This window comes from Bos indicus x Bos taurus, chromosome 5, assembly GCF_003369695.1.
Source record: "Bos indicus x Bos taurus breed Angus x Brahman F1 hybrid chromosome 5, Bos_hybrid_MaternalHap_v2.0, whole genome shotgun sequence".
NCBI lineage: Eukaryota > Metazoa > Chordata > Mammalia > Artiodactyla > Bovidae > Bos > Bos indicus x Bos taurus.
This window is the reverse complement of record NC_040080.1, coordinates 72,692,628-72,713,119: the sequence shown is the minus strand read 5'-3', so window position 1 is coordinate 72,713,119 and position 20,492 is coordinate 72,692,628. Positions and strand designations below refer to the sequence as shown.

At 40.9% G+C, this 20,492-nt stretch overlaps 1 protein-coding gene across 2 annotated transcripts in view; it reads right to left on the bottom strand.

Annotated features, from left to right (window-relative positions):
• IRAK3 (interleukin 1 receptor associated kinase 3) overlaps positions 1-20,492 on the bottom strand; it is a 61,339-nt gene that overhangs the window by 34,966 nt on the left and 5,881 nt on the right. The window contains exons 2-3 of one of the 2 annotated variants that reach the window (XM_027542459.1): positions 11,713-11,839; positions 7,762-7,944 (exon numbers count right to left, since the gene is read on the bottom strand). In XM_027542459.1, coding sequence (XP_027398260.1) covers positions 7,762-7,801 — 40 coding nt within the window. In that variant the 5' untranslated portion in view covers positions 7,802-7,944; positions 11,713-11,839. The remainder of the gene's footprint in view (positions 1-7,761; positions 7,945-11,712; positions 11,840-20,492) is intronic. The other variant, XM_027542458.1, reaches the window with a different exon arrangement.

Sequence of the window (20,492 nt, the reverse complement as noted above, 5' to 3'; positions counted from 1 at the left end):
TCTTTCAGGATTTCAAATAGCTCAACTGGAAATCCGTCACCTCCACTAGCTTTGCTCGTAGTGATGCTTTCTAAGGCCCACTTGACTTCACATTCCAGGATGTCTGGCTTTAGGTGAGTGATCACACCATTGTGATTATCTTGGTTGTGAAGATCTTTTTTGTACAGTTCTTCTGTGTATTCTTGCCACCTCTTCTTAATATCTTCTGCTTCTGTTAGGTCCATACCCTTTCTGTCCTTTACTGAGCCCATCTTTGCATGAAATGTTCCCTTGGTATCTCTAATTTTCTTGAAGAGATCTCTAGTCTTTCCAATTCTGTTGTTTTCCTCTATTTCTTTGCATTGATTGCTGAGGAAGGCTTTCCTATCTCTTCTTGCTATTCTTTGGAATTCTGCATTCAGATGCTTATATCTTTCCTTTTCTCCTTTGCTTTTCATTTCTCTTATTTTCACACCTATTTGTAAGGCCTCCCCAGACAGCCATTTTGCTTTTTTGCATTTCTTTTCCATGGGGATGGTCTTGATCCCTGTCTCCTGTACAATGTCACGCACCTCAGTCCATAGTTCATCAGGCACTCTATCAGATCTAGTCCCTTAAATCTATTTCTCACTATATTCTTACTGTATAATCATAAGGGATTTGATTTAGGTCATACCTGAATGGTCTAGTGGTTTTCCCTACTTTCTTCAATTTAAGTCTGAATTTCTCAATAAGGAGTTCATGATCTGAGCCACAGTCAGCTCCTGGTGTTGTTTTTGTTGACTGTATAGAGCTTCTCCATCTTTGACTGCAAAGAACATAATCAGTCTGATTTTCGTGTTGACCATATGGTGATGTCCATGTGTAGAGTCTTCTCTTGTGTTGTTGGAAGAGGGTGTTTGCTATGACCAGAGCGTTCTCTTGGCAAAACTCTATTAGTCTTTGTCCTGCTTCATTCCATATTCCAAGGCCAAATTTGCCTGTTACTCCATGTGTTTCTTGGCTTCCTACTTTTGCATTCCAGTCCCCTATAATGAAAAGGACATCTTTTGGGGGTGTTAGTTCTAAAAGGTCTCGTAGGTCTTCATAAAACTGTTCAACCTCAGTTTCTTTAGCCTTACTGGTTGGGGCATAGACTTGGATTACTGTGATACTGAATGGTGTGCCTTGGAAATGAACAGAGATCATTCTTTCGTTTTTGAGATTGCATCTAAGTACTGCATTTCGGACTCTTTTGTTGACCATGATGGCTACTCCATTTCTTCTGAGGGATTCCTGCCTGCAGTAGTAGATATAATGTTCATCTGAGTTAAATTCACCCATCACCTTGCTGGTGATAGAAGCAAGGTCCAATGCTGTAAAGAGCAATATTGCATAGGAACCTGGAATATCAGGTCCATGAATCAAGGCAAACTGGAAGTGGTCAAACAAGAGATGGCAAGAGTGAACGTCGACATTCTAGGAATCAGCAAACTAAAACTATTCTTAGATATCATAAAAAATATTAAAGTATGAAGGTGAGAATTGACAAGAAGAAAGCAACACTGTTATCAGTTTTCTGCACATATATTTAAAACTTTTACAATTATGGGATTATATCCCTCTGGCTTAGTTTACTTGTTATCCTATCTTGCACCATAAGGTATTAGAGGGGTGTGTGTGTGGGTATGTGTGTGTGAGAGAGAGACCAACCACAAACGCCCACACTCTCCCCAGCTGGACTATTACTTCTGTCTGTTATGGTTCTGCCTGAACTAAGGAAGTCTGTGGTGGCTTCCTACAAAAAATTTAAGCTGCAGTTACTTTGCAGTTACTTCTGATGTTTTGATTCAGACTTTAGAAAAGTTTTATTTCATTTTATAGTTTTAGATTGTATTCTAGTGTTTCTTAGATTGTTTTGCTTAGAAGACTAGCAACAAACACAATAACAAACCTTGAACAAAACTACAAACCAATTAGATCAAACAGACTTTTATAGAACATCCCATCCAAAACACAATATACTCATACTTTGCAATTGTACACTGAACATTCTTCAGAACAGATCATGCGTTAGGCAGTAAAATGAGCCTTAATAAATTTGGAAGGATGAAATCATACAAAGTATATTCTCTGACCACCTGGAATTAAAGTAGAAATCAATAACAAAAGGAAGTTTTTGAAATTGACTAACACATGAACGTTAAACACCAAATTCATAAATAATGAATGAGTCAAGAAGTCACAAGGGAAACTAGAAAAAGCTTTATGATAAATGAAAACAAAAACACAACATGCCAAGATTTATGGCATGCAGCAAAAGCAGTGCTTAAAGGGAAATTTTTTTGCTGTTAATGCTGTCCTTTAAAAAGAGGAAAGATATCAAATAAATAGCCTAAACTTTTGCATTGGGGAATAAAAAAGAAGAGAAAACTAAACCAAAGGAAGCAAAAAGAAGGAAGAATTAAGATTGGAGTGGAAATAAATGAAACAGAAGAACAGAATAGAAAAACAAAAGAGAAAAATCAATGAAATCAAAGTTGGTTCTTTGAAAATATAAACACAGTTGACAATCCCTTAGTTAGACTGACCAAAAGAGAAAAAAAGAAGACTCAAATTATCATAATTAAGAACAAAAGACATAACTACTGACCTTACAGAAATAAAATGAATTATAAGGGAATACTGTAAACAACTATTTGTCCAAAAACTAGATAAATAATATGGACAGATTCCTAGAAAGACACAGACTACCAAAACTAAGTCAAGAAGAAATAAGCAATCTGAATGGATCTGTAACAAGGGAAGAAATTTAACTAATATTTTAACACTTCTCATAAGGAAAAGCCCAGGTCCAAATGGCTTCACAAGTGAACTCTACCAAGCATTTAAAGAAGACTTAAGACCAGTTCTTCACCAATTTTTCCAAAACAGAAGAGGAGGAAACAATTCCCAAATCTCTTTGAGGCTAATATTATTCTTATATCAATGCCACACAAAACAGCACAAGAAAACTATAGACCAATAACCCTTATAAATGTAGATGCAAAAATGCTCACCAAAATATTAGCAAATTAAATCCAGAAACAAGAAAGATGAGATACTATGACCAAGTGGGATTCATCCCAGGAATCCAGGGTTAGCTTAATATTTGAAAACCAATCAATGTAACACACATTAGTAAAATGAACAAAACTCATAAAATTCAATAAGCTATCATGATAAAACTCTAGGGAGAAAAAAAATTCCTTAATTTGATAAAGGGCATCTGTGAAAAACCTGCAGTGAACATCATACATAATAGTGAAAAAAAATGTTTTTCCCTTAGATCAGGAACAAGAAAGAAGGTCTAGTCTTACCACTTTTATTCAATGTTATACTAAAGGCTTCTGGCAGGACAATTAGGCAAGAAAAATAAACAACAAACATTCTGAGAAAGGTATTGCTGTATAGAATAAAATTTGAAGTTTTCAGGTTGCAAGGAGACTAAAAGCTATTATCCTGTTGTTGCATATAAATAGACAAGGCTTCATTGTTGGATAAAATGGAAGATTCAAAATGGCTCTCCTAAGAAGCCAGCAGAAAGCTGCGGATTTCATGTCCAAACTAAAAGACCGGGCTTCGCTGGTGGCTCAGAGGTAGAGTCCGCCTGCCAATGCAGGGGATACTGGTTCCATCTCTGGTCCAGAAAGATCCCACTAAGCCTGTGTACCACAATCACTGGTCCTATGTGCTGAAACCCACGTGCCTAGAGTCCATGCTCCACAACAGGGGAAGCCATCGCAGTGAGAAGCCTGTGCACAGCAACTAGAGTAGCCCCCGCTCAACTAGAGAAAAGCCCGCATAGCAACCAAGACCCAGCACAACCATAAAAAAATAAACAGAATTATAAAAAGGAAAATTAAAAGACAACCACTGACCATTGAGATTTACATGCACAATGCGATATGTAAGGACATATGCATGCATGCTAAGTCACTTCAGTCATGTCTGACTCTTTGGGACCCTATGGACTGTAGCCCGCCAGGCTCCTCTGTCCATGGGATTCTCCAGGTAAGAATACTAGAGTGGTTCGTCATGTCCTCCTCCAGGGAATCTTCCTGACCCAGGGATCGAACACACATCTCTTGTGTCTCCCGCACTGCAGTGGATTCTTTACCGCTGAGCCACAGGGGAAGCCTATGTAAGGATATGCATGCCAGAAATATAATGACAGCAAGTAAAAATTCTAGTTTCTTGAACAACTTGGTTATGCCCTGAGATCTGAGGGCATGTTTCCTGGATGTGAAGACACCACCTAGTGGCAGCCACCTGAATTGCAGGAAAAATGCCTGGGAAGAAATACAAGGCCTTTCTCTGTAACACAGTCAAGTCCTCTACATATGAGCCTTCAAACTGAGAACTTTCAAAGATGCAAACGTGTTCCCTCAATGTCAGGTGTTAATTGCAGCTTGCCGTCCATTTCCTGTTGCTAACAATCCTTCAGCTCTACCATCTCCTACCTCCTCTCTCTCTTCCAGTCAGTGACTCTTCTTGCCTGTTCACTCACTGCCAGGCCCTGAATGCCAGCTGCTGTACTAGACCACTGTACCTTTCAAGGTCCTGTACTATAAGATTAAACATACTTTATTTTTTGTGTTTGTTTGCTTTTTATGTTTTATTTGTGTGAAAAGTATTATAAACCTATTAAGTACAATACTTTTTAGCTGATAGTGTGAGTTGGGTACCTAGGCCAACTTTATTGGACTTACAAACAAATTGGATTTACAAATGCACTCTGGGAATGGAAGGAACTCTTTGGTATGTAGGGGATTTACTACTCAAAAGAACTTCCAAATCTAGAAAGTGATCTCTGGAGATTGGAATATGACATGCCACAAAACCCTCTAACATGAAAATCACTCCCCCAAATGAAACAATTTTAAGGAAAAGTAGACAAAAATAGATTATTTGGATAATTGATAACTCTGTTCATGGTAACAAGAAAGAAAGACTAACTTTTTAGTCTTTCAGTTAGGAGCTGCAACTCCTGACTCAGTGAGTTGATGTCATAGGAAACACAAATGTAGCAAATTACACTTAAATGTTTCCAATGTGGGACTTTCCTGGTAATCCAGTAGTTACAAATCCACTTTCCAGTGCAGGAGACTTGGATTCAATCCCTGGTCAAGGCACTGAGACCCCATATGCCCAGGGGGTAACTAAGCCCACGTGTTGCAATTACAGAGTCCACATGCCTTGACCAAGACCTGATATGGCCAAAAATAAATGTTTCCAAGGAGTCATCACCTGGCTGCTTTTAATAAGCTATATAATTAATGTTTATAAGATTAAAATTCAAAGCATTTACTCAATAAATTCCAACTAAATAATGCTATTTTCCCTAGCAAAGGATTCAAAACAAAACACTCTTTTCACGTCAAATTTATCTATCTTCTGGTATTAGGGCAGTATATTGTCTTTCCACCAATCAACTAATCCCACATTTTAAAAAACGAAGGGATTTCTCTGGTGGCACAGTGGATGGGAGTCCACCCGCCAGTGCAGGGAACACAGGTCTGACCCCTGGTCTGGGGGGATCCCACATGCCTCGGAGAAACCGGGCCCATGCACCACAAGCACTGAGCCCATGCTCTAGCGCCCACAAGTCACAACTACTGAGTCCACATGCTGCAACTCCTGACGCTTGTGCACTTAGAGCCTGTGCAAGAGGCCGTACAAAAGAAGCCACCAAAACGAGAAGCCCGTGAGCCAAAACCAGAGAGCGGCCCCTGTTCACTGCAACTAGAGACAGCCCGAATAGAGCAACAGAGATCCAGCACAGCCAAAACTAAATAAACAAAAGGAAGGGAGGAATCAAAAAAATACTCAGGAAAAAAAAAATGAAATTTTGCATGTGCCACAGCCTTGGAGTCAAACCAAAGATGTGGAATTTTTGTCCACATAATTCCCCATTGCATAAACAAACAACATGGAGCGTGAGAAGACGCTCTGCAATCAATTCCAGAAAACCGAAGTATAAAATATACTGAAGTATAAAATATATTGGTGTGAGTCTATACTGTGAACAACCAGTTGCATGGGTGGTGAAGGTGGCTGGACAAGGCTCAAATAATGAAAAAGCATTACTTTACAGCTCCCAGAGACTCAATGGCACTTTACTAGATCAGTCAGTGGCATAGTGAAGCATTCTGCTGTATAAAACTCAGTGAAGAAATAGTGTGCAACAGACACAATGTATTAGCCAAGTTATACGTATATCACTAATAGGATAATATCATGCTAGAAACCTATGGGAACTGTCTAATACCTGCTGCTGCTGCTGCTAAGTCACTTCAGTCGTGTCCGACTCTGGGTGACCCCATAGACTGCAGCCTACCAGGCTCCCCCGTCCCTGGGATTCTCCAGGCAAGAACACTGGAGTGGGTTGCCATTTCCTTCTCCAATGCACGAAAGTGAAAAGTGAAAGTGAAGTCACTCAGTCGTGTCCGACTCCTAGTGACCCCATGGACTGCAGCCTATCAGGCTCCTCCGTTCATGGGATTTTCCAGGCAAGAGTACTGGAGTGGGGTGCCACTGCCTTCTCCAGTCTAATACCTACTTCATGTGAAAACCCTACAAAATAAAAGTCACTCTGAAGCTACAGTTTTCTGGTACAAATCTCTCAGGATTTCTTCTCATGTGTGTAAAGCTTCTTTAAGTGATGAGACAGTGGCTTGCCTGGACTAAATATATTATCAAACAGCATGTGTGCAAATACACAGAACTACAAATATGCCTAGATGAAAGATTCAAAGAATAAGGCTGCTGATCTAAAGGACTTTCCCACCTAAGAGTCCTGCATCCATAACCTAAGACCCAAGATAACTCAAGATCATTCTTGTCAATATCAATGAATCCAAAGTGGAATAAACAGAACAAGGTACATTAGGAGATTATTTTATTTACAAAGACTGTACATGCTTTACTTTCCAGGTAACTCTAAATGTAAGGAATGACACAGCGTCAGAAACAGAAGACAAAGAGAGGGAAGAAGCAGGACATGGTGAAATAGATGTAAACAGGTAAAGCAAAGTTAGAAGCCATGGCATAAACTCAACAGTGACGATAACAGAGAAATTCCAGGGTTATTCTGGAGGTTATCATTTGCACCAAAATACACAGATGGTTGCTGTTGTTTAGCTGCTAAGTCATGTCCAACTTTTTGCAACCCCATGGACTGTAGCCCACCAGGCTCCTCTGCCCATGGGATTCTCCAGGCAAGACTACTAGAGTGGGTTGCCATTTCCTCCTCCAGGGAAGCTTCCCGACCCAGGGATCAAACCCATGTGTCCTGCATTGGCAGGAGAATTGTTTATCACTGAGCCACCAAGAAAGCCCTAAAATACACAGGGGAAATTCAATTATTTTTAATTTGTTATTATAGGGTAAAATAAATTACAGCATTATTTTCATTTTACTCATATTGTGGTTCTGATCATGTTTATGACTCAGTTTCAGATTCTTGGAAAGAGAGCTGATTCTCTTAACTAAGTAAGAACATTTTAAGAAGTATAACTTGTAAATAAATTTTAAAAAGCAACTATAAAGTGGTGGAAAGGAATCTGTTGTATAAGTTAGGCAATAAGAAAAGAAAGCGTCACAAAAATATGAAGCTGCAAACTCCCCTTCAGGTAAAAGCCGTAGGTAAGTAATCACTGACATACAACATGACTAGTCAATGTCTTGGATAAAATACAATATTTACAAGTTACGATTTATATAAAATGAACCAAGAGCAATATCATTTGAATCAATGCTTACCATAATTTGCAATTAAATGGATAGCTCGATGATGCCCCATCTCCTGGAGGATCTGTAAAAGGTCACCGATGGTCTTGTTTTTCTGAGCCCAGGACCAAAGCAATTCTCTTGTTCCACTTTTACCTTGGTCTACATATTTTTCAATGTGACGAACATCCAGCCAGCTGCTTGAAAGCCGCTCCGCTGTGGAAATTGTAATAGGAAGAACCAAAGAATAATTTACTTTCATTGGTATGTTTTATTACCTTTTATTTACATTTACGTTTTGAACTAATTTTAGCACGTACTCCTTTAACTTCCCCTAATGTTAAGACCTTACATAACCACAGTCAGACCCAGTGGTTACTAAGCTGCAAGTGCAAGTGAAAAGTCACTCAGTCATGTCCAGTTCTTTGCGACCCCATGGACTATACAGTCCATGGAATTCTCCAGGCCAGAATACTGGAGTGGGTAGCCTTTCCCTTCTCCAGGGGATCGTCCCAACCCAGGGATCGATCCCAGGTCTTGTGCATTGCAGCAGATTCTTTACCAGCTGAGCCACAAGGGAAGCCTAAGCTGCAAACCTCATTCTATTTTCACCCATTTTTTTATTGATGTGTTTTTTCTGTTCTAAGATCCTATCCAGTTTCTCACATTTCAATTACTCGTTATTTCTCCCTGGCTTCCCTGGTGGCTCAGAGGTTAAAGCGTCTGCCTCCAATGGGGGAGACCCGGGTTTGATCCCTGGGTAGGGAAGATCCCCGGGGGAAGGAAATGGTAACCCACTCCAGTACTCTTGCCTGGAGAATCCCATGGACGGAGGAGCCTGGTAGGCTACAGTCCATGGGGTCACAAAGAGTCGGACATGACTGAGCGACTTCACTTCACTTCACTTCACTTCTCCTTAACTTCCACTAATCTGATGTTCCTCAATCTTTCCTTGTTTTTCAGACAGTGAAATCCTTGTATCCTTCTCTGTGCATAATATCAAGAGGTTCGTGATGCCCATGTCTTATTACTGCCTATATTAATCTTGATCCCCTGGCTAAGGTAGTGTCTGCAGGTTTCTCCACTATAAAATTATTATTAATTATTTTAAACTAATAACTATGTTGGGGGAGATACTGGAGACTATGGAAATATCTTGCTTCTCAGATTTTGCCTACAAATATTTGCAACTACAGTGGTTCTTATTAATCATAATCATTACTGCAGGATTTGCTTAATGGTCTTCTTCTATTTCACTCTTTTCCACCTATGTTCATTAACTGGTAATTCTGTAAGAAAGTGTTGTTTCTTCTTCTCCATTTGTTTAGGTAATTAATTTATCAATGTGGCCTCATGAATATTTATTTTATTCTACAAGTTAAAATCCAATACTATCATTATTTATTTTGCTGCTACAATTGCTCCAGCTTTGTCCATTCAGTTTGGCTTCTGTATTCTTCTGACAAGCCCTGTCATTTTTGGAACAGTTCCTTATTTTCTGGCTATACAAGTTGCTCCAGGTTCATTCTGCATTTTTTCTCCTCGTCTTCAATATAATTACTTTTCCCAAGAGTCCCGGTTCCTTTTCTTGGATAATGGTGCTTAGAAAGCAAGAACTAGATGCTAGAGGTATTCCCTGTTGCTAGGAAAGTTATGACCAACCTAGACAGCATATTAAAAAGCAGAGACATTACTTTGTCAACAAAGGTCCGTCTAGTCAGGGCTATGGTTTTTCCAGTGGTCATGTATGGATGTGAGAGTTGGACTCTAAAGAAAGTTGAGTGCCGAAGAATTGATGGTTTTGAACTGTGGTGTTGGAGAAGACTCTTGAGAGTCCTTTGGACTGCAAGGGGATCCAACCAGTCCATCCTAAAGGAGATCAGTCCTGGGTGTTCATTGGAAGGACTGATGTTGAAGCTGAAACTCCAATACTTTGGCCACCTGATGCAAAGAGCTGACTCATTGGAAAAGACCCTGATGCTGGGAAAGATTGAGGGCAGGAGGAGAAAGGGGACGACAGAGGATAAGATGGCTGGATGGCATCACCGACTCAATGGACATGGGTTTGGGTGGAATCCAGGAGTTGGTGATGGACAGGGAGGCCTGGCATGCCGCAGTTCATGGGGTGCAAAGAGTCAGACACGACTGAGTGACTGAACTGAAATGAACTGAGGTCCTCCAAGCAGACAGAGGTGGGAAACACATACATGTAGGTTCTCTCACCCATACATCTGTATTTTTCTATAGGTACACGTATGAAAAGCCACGATTTTCTACTGATTCCCTTGATCCAAGTCAGTACCATATGGCACATTTTAGTCCTGTCTCATGTATAGTTTCATTCTCACACAGTGAGAAACTGCTCTCATTATCTACAATATATTTACTGTTTGTTTCCTTCTACCATGTACATGAAGTACTTTCAGAATGGCTAACCCAAATCCCTGTGAGAAACAGACTAGCTAACCAAATTACAGCATTTGTGTACACTTGTTTTTGTCCTCAGCCTGAGTATTCTGGGAAGAGCTTGTTTTCCAAGGTTACTTAGGTTAGTTCTTTTCTTTCTCATTTTCTTCAGTGTGGTCACTGATAATATATTACTAGTTCGGTTCATTTGTTGAAACTTTTATGAAATGCTGTTTTAAATTTTTATTCTAGATTGTCTTGCTGAACATGTTTGAACAATTAAAAGTTATCTGGGTAGGGTCTGAGTAGGGTCAGGGAAATATGTTCTGCTGGATAATAGGATTTAAATTACTCTAAAACAGTCTCTATGACTTTTTTAGGGTCCCCTATAAATATCTTAAATGAAAGTATATGATTTAAAAAAAAAAGTTTTATTAGAGTATAGTTGATTTAGTATGACTTTTTATGGCACTGTGAGATAAGAGGATTCTTTGAGTAAAAAATTATACAATCTTTCCACATAAATTCCAAATTTTAAAGTGTATTTTAAGGCAAAGGAGTGGGGAAATCAAGCAAATTACAGATGGAAAGGTAGCTTTCTCATCCCTGGGACGGTACTCGAAGGGTAGTCCAACCATCTTGAGTACTAAAATGAACGATGTGTTTTAGGGCCAGTGATGGTAATAGCAGCAACCCTTCATACCTTTGTCCTCCAGAGAGTCTTAAAACTCCAGGAAGTCAGATACAGGTCTATAGGTCAAAATCCAGCTGCCACCTGAAAGTCGTCATGGGGAACCCCAACACCTCACCATGACTGGCTGTGGGAATCAGCCCCCTCTCCCTCTGACACACACAAATTTGGAAGCTGCCCTCCAGTAGTAACAGAGGCAACCTCACTTAAGGACTCACTTAGCCACCAAAGACGTTCTCCAAAGGCTAATGTCCTTTTAAAAGGTGAACAGGCTCTCAGCTCTGACCAGAGCAATAAGCCTAAGGTGACTATCTTTTTGTTCAGTCTGCTTCAGACTCCACAGGTTTTAACATTTTCTTAAGGAACTATGGGGTCGCAAAGAGTTGGACACGACTGAGCGACTGAAATGAACCGACTGAGCACCAGTTACAGTATTTGAATCAAGACATCAGAAAGGTAAATATCTTCTGTTTACTATGGCATCCCTCCCCCCATGTTTTCAGTCTGACATGGGTTTGCAGGACTATTAATTTCCTTCAGTTTTATGTTTCGGCTGAGATTATAAGTAAATCCTGAAAGTTGAAAGAGATCACAATATGATACCACTGTGCTGTGCTAAGTCACTTCAGTTGTGTCTGACTCCTTGGGACCCCATGGACTGTAGCCCACCAGGCTTTTCTGTCCACGAGATTCTCCAGGCAAGAATACTGGAGTGGGTTGCCACCTGCTCCTCCAGGGGATCCTCCTGACCCAGCGTCTCTTATGCCTCCTGCGCTGGCAGGCGGGTTTGTTACCACTAGTGCCACGTGGGAAGCCCTAAATGATACCACTGCTATCCCTCTTCCTGAGAAAACAAAGCAGATTTGGTAGATAGTCCTAGTACCCACCAGTACTTCCAGCTTCAATCTCATCAGAGGATAAGATTTTCCTGCTCTAGGTTGGTGGTTATGCCCATGTGTCTCTTCCAGCCAGAAACACCGATGAGCCAGGGTGCAATTCTCCAGGCTCCCATCCCTGCCACAGCAACAGTAGAAGCACATGTCAAGAAAGGAGTGCCCAGAGATGCCGCACCACCACAATGGACACTGGCTGTCCTGGACTCTCAGTGCTCCTCCCACAAGCAAACAGGAAGTTTCTCTAAGGTTAGGTTAACCACTGAGATTTAGCTGCTGTGCTTTTTTTTTTTTAAACTGCAGTATAATTTAGACTAACCCAACTAATACATACAAAGTTCTTATCTTGAATGTTTTATTTCAGTTACATCTTATACCCGAAATTAGTGAAAGGAAGTGAGTACAGGAAGTGAGTACAATCAAACAAGGGAAGATAACGTTGAAACATTCAATCTGAATGCATGCATGCTTTGGCTTAAGTGGTGGGGTGGGAGGGGAAGAGTTACTACAAAATATCTAACATCATTCATTTAGTTAGAACGTCTTGCCCTTCTTCCATATTTTAGGTTCTGGCAGTAACATCTTCATTTCACGTCTCTTTGAACAGATGATGTCTCATGAAGAAGCAAGGACTAACCAAATGCCAATATATGTTTGAGACAAAATATCACTAAAAAAAAAATAGAAAGGTACCTTCAAAGCAAAATATTTGGTAAGATATGCTAATTCTATTTTAATGTATTTTTAGATGATGTCATTTGTCTATTTGATTGAGACACAATTTTATGAACATTTGTGGTTCAGTCACTAAGTCATGTCCAACTGTAACCCCATGGACTGCAGCACACCAGGCTTCCCTGTGCTTCACTGTCTCCTGGAGTTTGTTCAAACTCATGTCCATTGAGTCAGTGATGCCAACCAGCCATCTCATCCTCTGTAGCCCCCTCTCTTCTTGCCCTCAATCCTTCCAGCATCAGGGTCTTTTCCAATGAGTCGGTTCATCAGGTGGCCAAAGTACTGGAGCTTCAGCATCAGTCTTTCCAGTGAATATTCAGGTTGATTTCATATAGGACTGACTGGTTTGATCTCCTCACTGTCCAAGGGACTCTCAACAGTCTTCTCCAGTATCACAATTAGAAAGCATTGATTCTTTGGTGCTCAGCCTTCTTTATGGTCCAACTCTCACATCTCACAACTCACTCATCACATGAACACTCCAACTCTTTCTAAAAGTTCCTAGAAGTAATACCACAAATCAGTGTCATTCAAACATCTGATGAGCATCTACTGACTGTTAGCAATGCAGTAACTGCACATAGCAAGTGTGAGTGGAGCGTGAAGACAGGTCCCTAACTAAAGATGGGGCATCGTGGGCTCCCTTGAGGAGTGCTTTCCAGAGCCTGAGTCAAAATCAAAACTTTGAGTGTTTCTAAAGAGACGCCAATTCCTAAGGAATAACTGGATAGAGTATACTACTCTGGAGAGAAAAAAAAAAAAAATCACTCAAGTTCCAATTTGAAAACAAGACAAAAGAATGATCTCTGAGCCCCATGGTCTATACCCTCTTTTCACGAGAAAAGTCACCAGTCCAGACATCATTGTGGCCCAGTGAATATATGTAGGAACACGTGGGTTTAGTGACGGATCTGCCACCAACCTACAGTTCAACTCCAGACAAGTCACAGTCTCATTGAGCAATCTCAAATTTCTCATCAGTTAATATCCTTTGACAAACAGTCCCTCCTAAAAACAGATACCACATTTGGTTGCCCTTCACTGGCCTGCTGATTTTTAAAAATTATTTTTATGTATTCATTTGGCTACACGTAATCTTAACTGTAGCAGGATCTTCAGTCTTCGTTGCATGTGGGATGCAAACTCTTAGTTGTGGCACAGGGGATCTAGTTCCCTGGCCAGGGATCAAACCCAGGTCCTCTGCTTTGGGAGCATGGTAACTTAGCCTCTGGACCACCAGGGAAGTCCCTGGCCTGCCTTATATAAGTACGGACTTTAAAACACTTTCAGTCTTTAAAACATTTCCCAGTCTCAAAATTAACATTCCAAAAAGGGAATGCTAAATATCAAATTTCAGCAAAAGGAAAGTTTAGATTTCCACTTTGTCTATTAGTAAATCAACCAGCTAACATTCATAGGAATTAGGCATAATGCACCAAGTGTGGTTTAGTCTCTGTCACTATCTGACTCTTATGACCCCCATGGACTGCAGCCCACCAGGCTCCTCTGTCCACGGGACTCTCCAGGCAAGAATACTGGAATGGGTTGCCATTTTCTTTTCCAGGAGATCTTCCTGACCCAGGGATCGAGCCCAGGTCTGCTGCATTGTAGGCAGTCTCCTTACTGACTGAGCCACCAGGGAAGCCTCTAAGGTACCATAAAAATTAACAATATTTATATACCATACAGCAGGACTTTATTTTTCCTTAATAAAACAGTTCTCTTTCCACTTCAACTGTGTGAGATAAGACCCACACATAACTTCTCAGGGGTGAAGAAAGAAGATGCCCGTGTTGGTTGCCACAGCCAGGGAAGGAAGCAAGAGGCCATGGGACATCAGCTCACTTTGCAACAGTTGGGGGGTTAAGGCCTCTCAGATGGAGAACTGTTCCAGAAATGAAGAAAAGGACGTGAGGGGCCAAGAGGAGACCAGTATGCTTGCAGGAGAGGATTCACGTTAAAGAGAGGGTGAGCAAGCTCAATGAAGTCCATGTTACCTTCGTAGGAATGTGGTTAGCACATAGTCCACATCCAGGGCATATTTGCTGAATGACAGACAGAGGCCCTGAGTGTCAGCCTAACTTAAAACTTTATCCTGAAAGTAAATGGGACAAATCTAAGATTCCTGAGGAGGTGATGAGGAGATGAAAGCTTTAGTTTTCAGAAGACCCATCTGGTAGCAATAGCAGCAGGAGTCTTATAGACAGTGAAAGTGAAGTTGCTCAGTCATGTCCAACTCTTCGTGACCCCATGGGCTGTAGCCTACCAGGCTCCTCAGTCCATGGAATTTTCCAGGCAAGAATCCTGGAGTGGGTTGCCATTTCCTTCTCCAGGGGGTCTTCCCAACCCAGGGATCGAACCCGGGTCTCCTGCACTGCGGGCAGACGCTTTACTGTCTGAGCCACCAGGGAAGCCCATATGGTGTCATAGACAGTATTTGCACATAAAAAGGTATAAACTTTTTATAGCTCACAATTCTCACAGTAGGAAAGCAACAGTTTATAACTATTAAGGAAATCTGGAGTTAACTTTTCAAGTTCCAGGGCATGTCAGCTTTCCCACATAATTCGATTACCCATTTTTCTTTCTGTTAATTTCTGAATTTACTTTTTAAAAGTCCAAGAGGCCATGATTCCCTTGAGATTTAGCTGGAGGGTGAATGAACAGATGCCAAATGTGCTGAGGTTCTTACAGTTCCCTAACCCTGACCTGGGGCAAAGGTTTCTGAGTTTGCATTAAGTCTAGGGAAAGCTAAAGGTGTTTTTCTAACAGTAAATAGTTGACAGTGTTGAAACTGACTCAGCTCAGTGAAAATGGATCCTGAAAGCATGTGTAGCTTCCAGGACTGGAAATGAAATGTATTCTCTTTCTGTAGCTGGTGATTCATGGCATAACCTTAATAGCTTTTCTCCAGTGATGACACATTGGGAAGAGAAACACTACTAAAAGAATATTATTAGCGTCCATAAAATGCATAATTCATTTAAATCAAATTCTGCAAGACAACATTAATTTGATGTGACAGGAATACAAATTCTTTTTTTTAATTAATTAATTTTTTAAAAACCTGTTTATTTTGTATAGGGGACTGACTCCATGGTGGCTGAGGTGGCAAAGAATCTGCCTGCAATGCAGGCAACCTAAATTCAATCTGTGGGTGGGGAAGATTACCTGGAGAAGGGAATGGCAACCCACTCTGGTATTCTTGGCTCGAGAATTTCATGGACAGAGGAGCCTGTCAGGCTACAGTCCATGGGGTCTCAAAGAGTCGGACAACTAAACAACTACACTTTTTCATAGCCTATTAATGATGTTGTAATAGTTTCAGGTAAAAAGCGAAGGGACTCAGACATACATATACATGTACCCAAGAATACAAATTCTTGATTCCTATTATGTTCTTCAATATGCAAAGTCTTCTCTAGTCCTTCCTTACTTGTTCCAGAACATAGAAATTTATTTATTTAAACAGTCCTAAACAAAGAGTGAGTTTCTCAATGACCATAGTGTTGTGAAAGTGAAAAGCATTCTAAATGAAAAGATATATTTGGAAAAATATGCTGTAGTTAAACACTGTTTTAAATCATTTTTTGGAAGGCATTTTTTTTTTTTTTGGTTGAAAGTCATCTTGGCATAATATAAGCCAAAAAGTACCTGAGAAGTCCAGAAAGAAATTAATCTGAAAATACTGATAGCTTAATTATTCAGTGCTCAAAGGTCGCCGGGGCTCTGTTTTGAGAGGGCAGAACTATCTAGGAGTGCTAACCGCTGGGGAATTCAGCTGCAGAAATCACTCTCCACATGCAAATTTGTCTCTGAAGGGGTTTTTTAGAATAACGCAACATACCCTATTTGGAATCTTTGTATTTGCATATAACCACATGCCAAAACCCCTAGGAAATTATCTACATTCTTGCAAAGTTTGTTTTGAGATAACAAAATGGGAAAAGGAAAAGATGTCTTTTTTCTTTTTTTCCCACTAGCACACAAACAAATTAGGCAAAAAAAAAAAAAACCTTTAAGATTGAAATATTTTTAATTCCCCCAAAAAGCAAAACAAAACTCAAAAGCGTTAAGTGAACTCGATTCCCCTTACCAGACCATAGCATTAACACCCACTAACTCATACATTTTACAAGAAACAATACTTGTCCATACTTAAGCTTATGTGTACTTTTTATTCCCTACCTGAGTAGGACTCATATTTCATAAATGGGAAGGCCTATGCATGAGGGAGCCTTCCATCTGTCTTGATCTCTCAATCCCTGACCCAGGGAAGGATCTAACATTAGTGACTTCGGGGAGATAACTGAAGAACATTTCACCTTCAACAGCAGTGTTTCTGTCTGGAACTCAGAAGCTGTGTCCTTCCACACTCAGGTAATGATCAGTACAATTTTTCTATACTTCCTTCTTGTTAAAATTTATAGATCTATGTTGGTCTGTTGTCTATGTTAAATTTGAAAATCCTTACAAGCAGGGGCCATGGCATTGTATCTAGTATAATGCTTTTTTTAAGATTCTGCCCAACAAGGTTTTGGATGTTTAACAGACATTCTTTAATTCATTCAATCAACAGGTATTTACTGAAATGTCTTCTCTATACCAGGTACAATATGAGATGCTCGAGAAGTAAGCAGGAAACAAAGCAAACAAAAAATCCCTGCCCTCATAAAGCTTATTTCTAGATGGACAGTAAACAAAGAAATATATGTATGTATATGCATATATATAAAGTATACAAGGAATGATAAGTGATATAGAGAAAAATAGAGCAGTAAAGGAGCATAAGGGAGCATGTATGAATTTTAAAAGCATAGTCAGGGTACATAATAAGTCATCAAAATCCATGAAGGATGTGAAGAAGGAAGACTCAAGGCTACCTATAGGAAAAAAATTCTTGAATGTCCATGGAGGCCAATTAATCTGGAGTTGAGCGATTAAGAAGAAGGAAATGAGAAAAGCAATGTAGGGCTTTGGTGTTTCTGTGAGATGGGACTTCCCAAGTGGCACTAGTGGTAAAGAACTTGCCTGCCAATGGAGGAGACATTCGAGATGTGGATTCAGTCCCTGGGTTGGGAAGAACCCTTGGAGGAGGGCATGGCAACCCACTCCAGTATTCTGGCCTGGAAAATCCCATGGACAGGGAAGCCTAGCAGGCTACAGTCCATAGGGTCGCACAGAGTTGAACACCACTAAAGCAACTTAGCATGCATGCATGCTAAGGCAAGCCTAGCATGAGATGGGAAGCTACTGGAGGGTTCTTAATAAGATAATGGTATAAGACACTTTGGGCTTCCCTGGTGGCTCAGCGGTAAAGAATCCACCTGCAATGCAGGAGCCATAGGATATGCAGGTTCCATCCCTGGGTCAGGAAGATTCCCTGGAGGAGGGCATGGCAACCCACTCCAGTATTCTTGCCTGGAGAATCCCCATGGACAGAGGAGCCTGGCGGGCTACAGTCCATAGGGTCATAAAAAGTCAGTCATGACTGAAGTGACTTAGCGCGCGGGCACACATACACACACACACACACACACACACATAAGACAGTTCACACTTTTAACAGGCTTACTGGCTGCCGTGTTGAAAAGAAACTCAAGGGGCTTCCCTGGTGGCACAGTGGATAAGAATCCACCTGTCAATGCAGGGGACTTGGGTTTGATCCCTGATCTGGAAAGATTCCACATACCTTGGAGCAGCTAAGCCCACATGCCACAACTATTGAAGCCTGTGTTCCACAGTCCATGAGCTGAGCTGCGACTGCTGAGCTCGCAAGCTGCAATGACTGAAGCCCAGGCAGAACCTGTGCTCCGCAACAAAAGAGGCCGCCACAATGAGAAGCCGGCGCACCACAGCAAAGAGCAGTTCCCACTTGCCGCAACTCTAGAAACGTAGCACAGCCAAAAATAAGTAAATAATTAGTTGATTTTTTAAAAGAAACAAAGAAAGAAACTCGAGGTGAGGCAGGGTGACTGACTAGGAGCCCAACTAGGAAACTGCTGAATTATCCAGGTGAGATCTGATCGTGGTTTGCCCCAGGATGGCTGTGGTGGCAGAGATAATAAGAAGCGGTCAGATTATTAGATAGATCCTGAAGGCACAGTCAATGGCATTTACTGAGAGACAGGAAGTGGTTTGTGAGAGAAAGCAAGAAGTCAGAGGAGACTAAACTTTTGGCCAGAACAAAGAAGGATGGGGATGCCATTGAGATGGGGAGAAACTCTGAAGGAGTGGAACACTTCTGGACTGTTATGGTGGAGAAGACTGTCAAGTAGCCAAATGGATGGATGGTGCTGAGTTCAAGATAGAGACCCCAGCGAGAGATCTGGGAGCTATCAGCACATAGATGGTACTGACAAAGACAGTGGGTAGGATAGATAAACAGCAGAGAAGAGGCCCATGGACTGATCCCAGTGATATTCTAAGAGATCAGGACAGAGAATACGAGGTAAGAAGAGAAGGAAGAGAGTGTAGTGTTCTAGAAGTAAAGTAAAGCTTTCAGAAGCAAGGAATGATCAAATGTGTCAAGTAAGATGAAGACTGAGAACTGACCGTTGGATTTAGCCACAGTGACCTTGGACAAGGGAAATGTCAATGCAGCAGTAGGGTAGGGCGGTGAAGACCTGATTGGAACAGGTTTAAAGGAGGATGGAGAAACTGGAGTATAAAGAGCCCTTTTGAGGAATTTTACCATAAAGGGGAACAGAGAAAGAGGTGGCAACTTAAAAGTCTGATCTAGACAGAACACTGTAAGATGTGAGAAATGATATAGTGGACAAAGAACATGGGTTCTACTCCACCTTCAGGGAGGGGAAGCTTAACTCTCTATGTCTTAAGTTGGGCCACACAGTGACTTCCTTCCCAAGAGCATAACATGGAAAGGGGGTGCGGCAGGGTGATTTCACAGTGTCGAAACCTGACAGACTCTACTCCAGCCATGGTTAACATCCACAGTGATCAGTCCTGTAAACAGTGTGTTCCCCTGATATGATGTAATAAAAATGGCACTCTGCCTCTTGTGGTCTGCTCTCCCCCGAAATCCACAATCTCAGTCTAGTCATGAGAACAATATCAGACAAATCTTAGTTGAGGGACATTCTTCAAAACAGTAGACCAGCCCTGATCAGTAGTGACCAGTACTCCTCAAAACTGTCAAGGTCATCAAAAACTAGAAAAGTCTGAAAAATTATCACTGCCAAAAGCCTCCAAAGGATACACGATAACCAAATGAAATATGATATACTGGGTGGGATTCTGGAAAACAGAAGAGACTTTAGGTAAAAACGAAAGAAATCTGAAAAAAGTATGAATGCAATTGAATAATAGTGTATCAATAGTGGAACAAATGTACCTTACTAATGTCAGGTGCTAATAACAGGGGAAACTGAGTGCAGAGTATACGGGAAGGACGGAGTATATGAGGACTCTTTGTCCTATCTTCTAAACTTTTCTGTAAACTCAGAATTGTTCTAAGCAATAAAGCCTATTTAAAATTAAATAAAAACAACAACATAAACTCTGGAATCTGACCATCTGGTTAGAATCCTAGTCTGCAACTTATTAAACTATGATTTGAGGTACATGCTAAGTCGTTTCAGAGATGTCTGACTCTTTGCAGACCGCATGGACTATTGCCCACCAGGGCCCTCTGTCCACGAGATTTTCCAGGCAAGAATACTGGAGTGGGTTGCCGTTTCCCTCTCCAGGGGATCTTTCGAACCCAGGGACTGAATTCGCGTCTCTTACATCTTTTGCATTGGCAGGAGGGTTTTTTGTTTTTTTTTTTAACCACTAGTGCCACATGGGAAATCCCTGATTTGAGGTAAATTACCTAAATTCTCTGAGTCAGTTTTCCTATCTATAAAATGGAAATAGGACAAGTACCTGGGTGATACCTCTCAGATACGAGTACCTGAGAGCTTTTGTGATAAATAATGAAATAATCAGGTAAAGTGCTTAGCACAGAGTCTCTGGCAAATAGTAAGCACTCAACAGGGGCTTCCCAGGTGGCTCAGCGGAAAAGAATACCTGAGTCA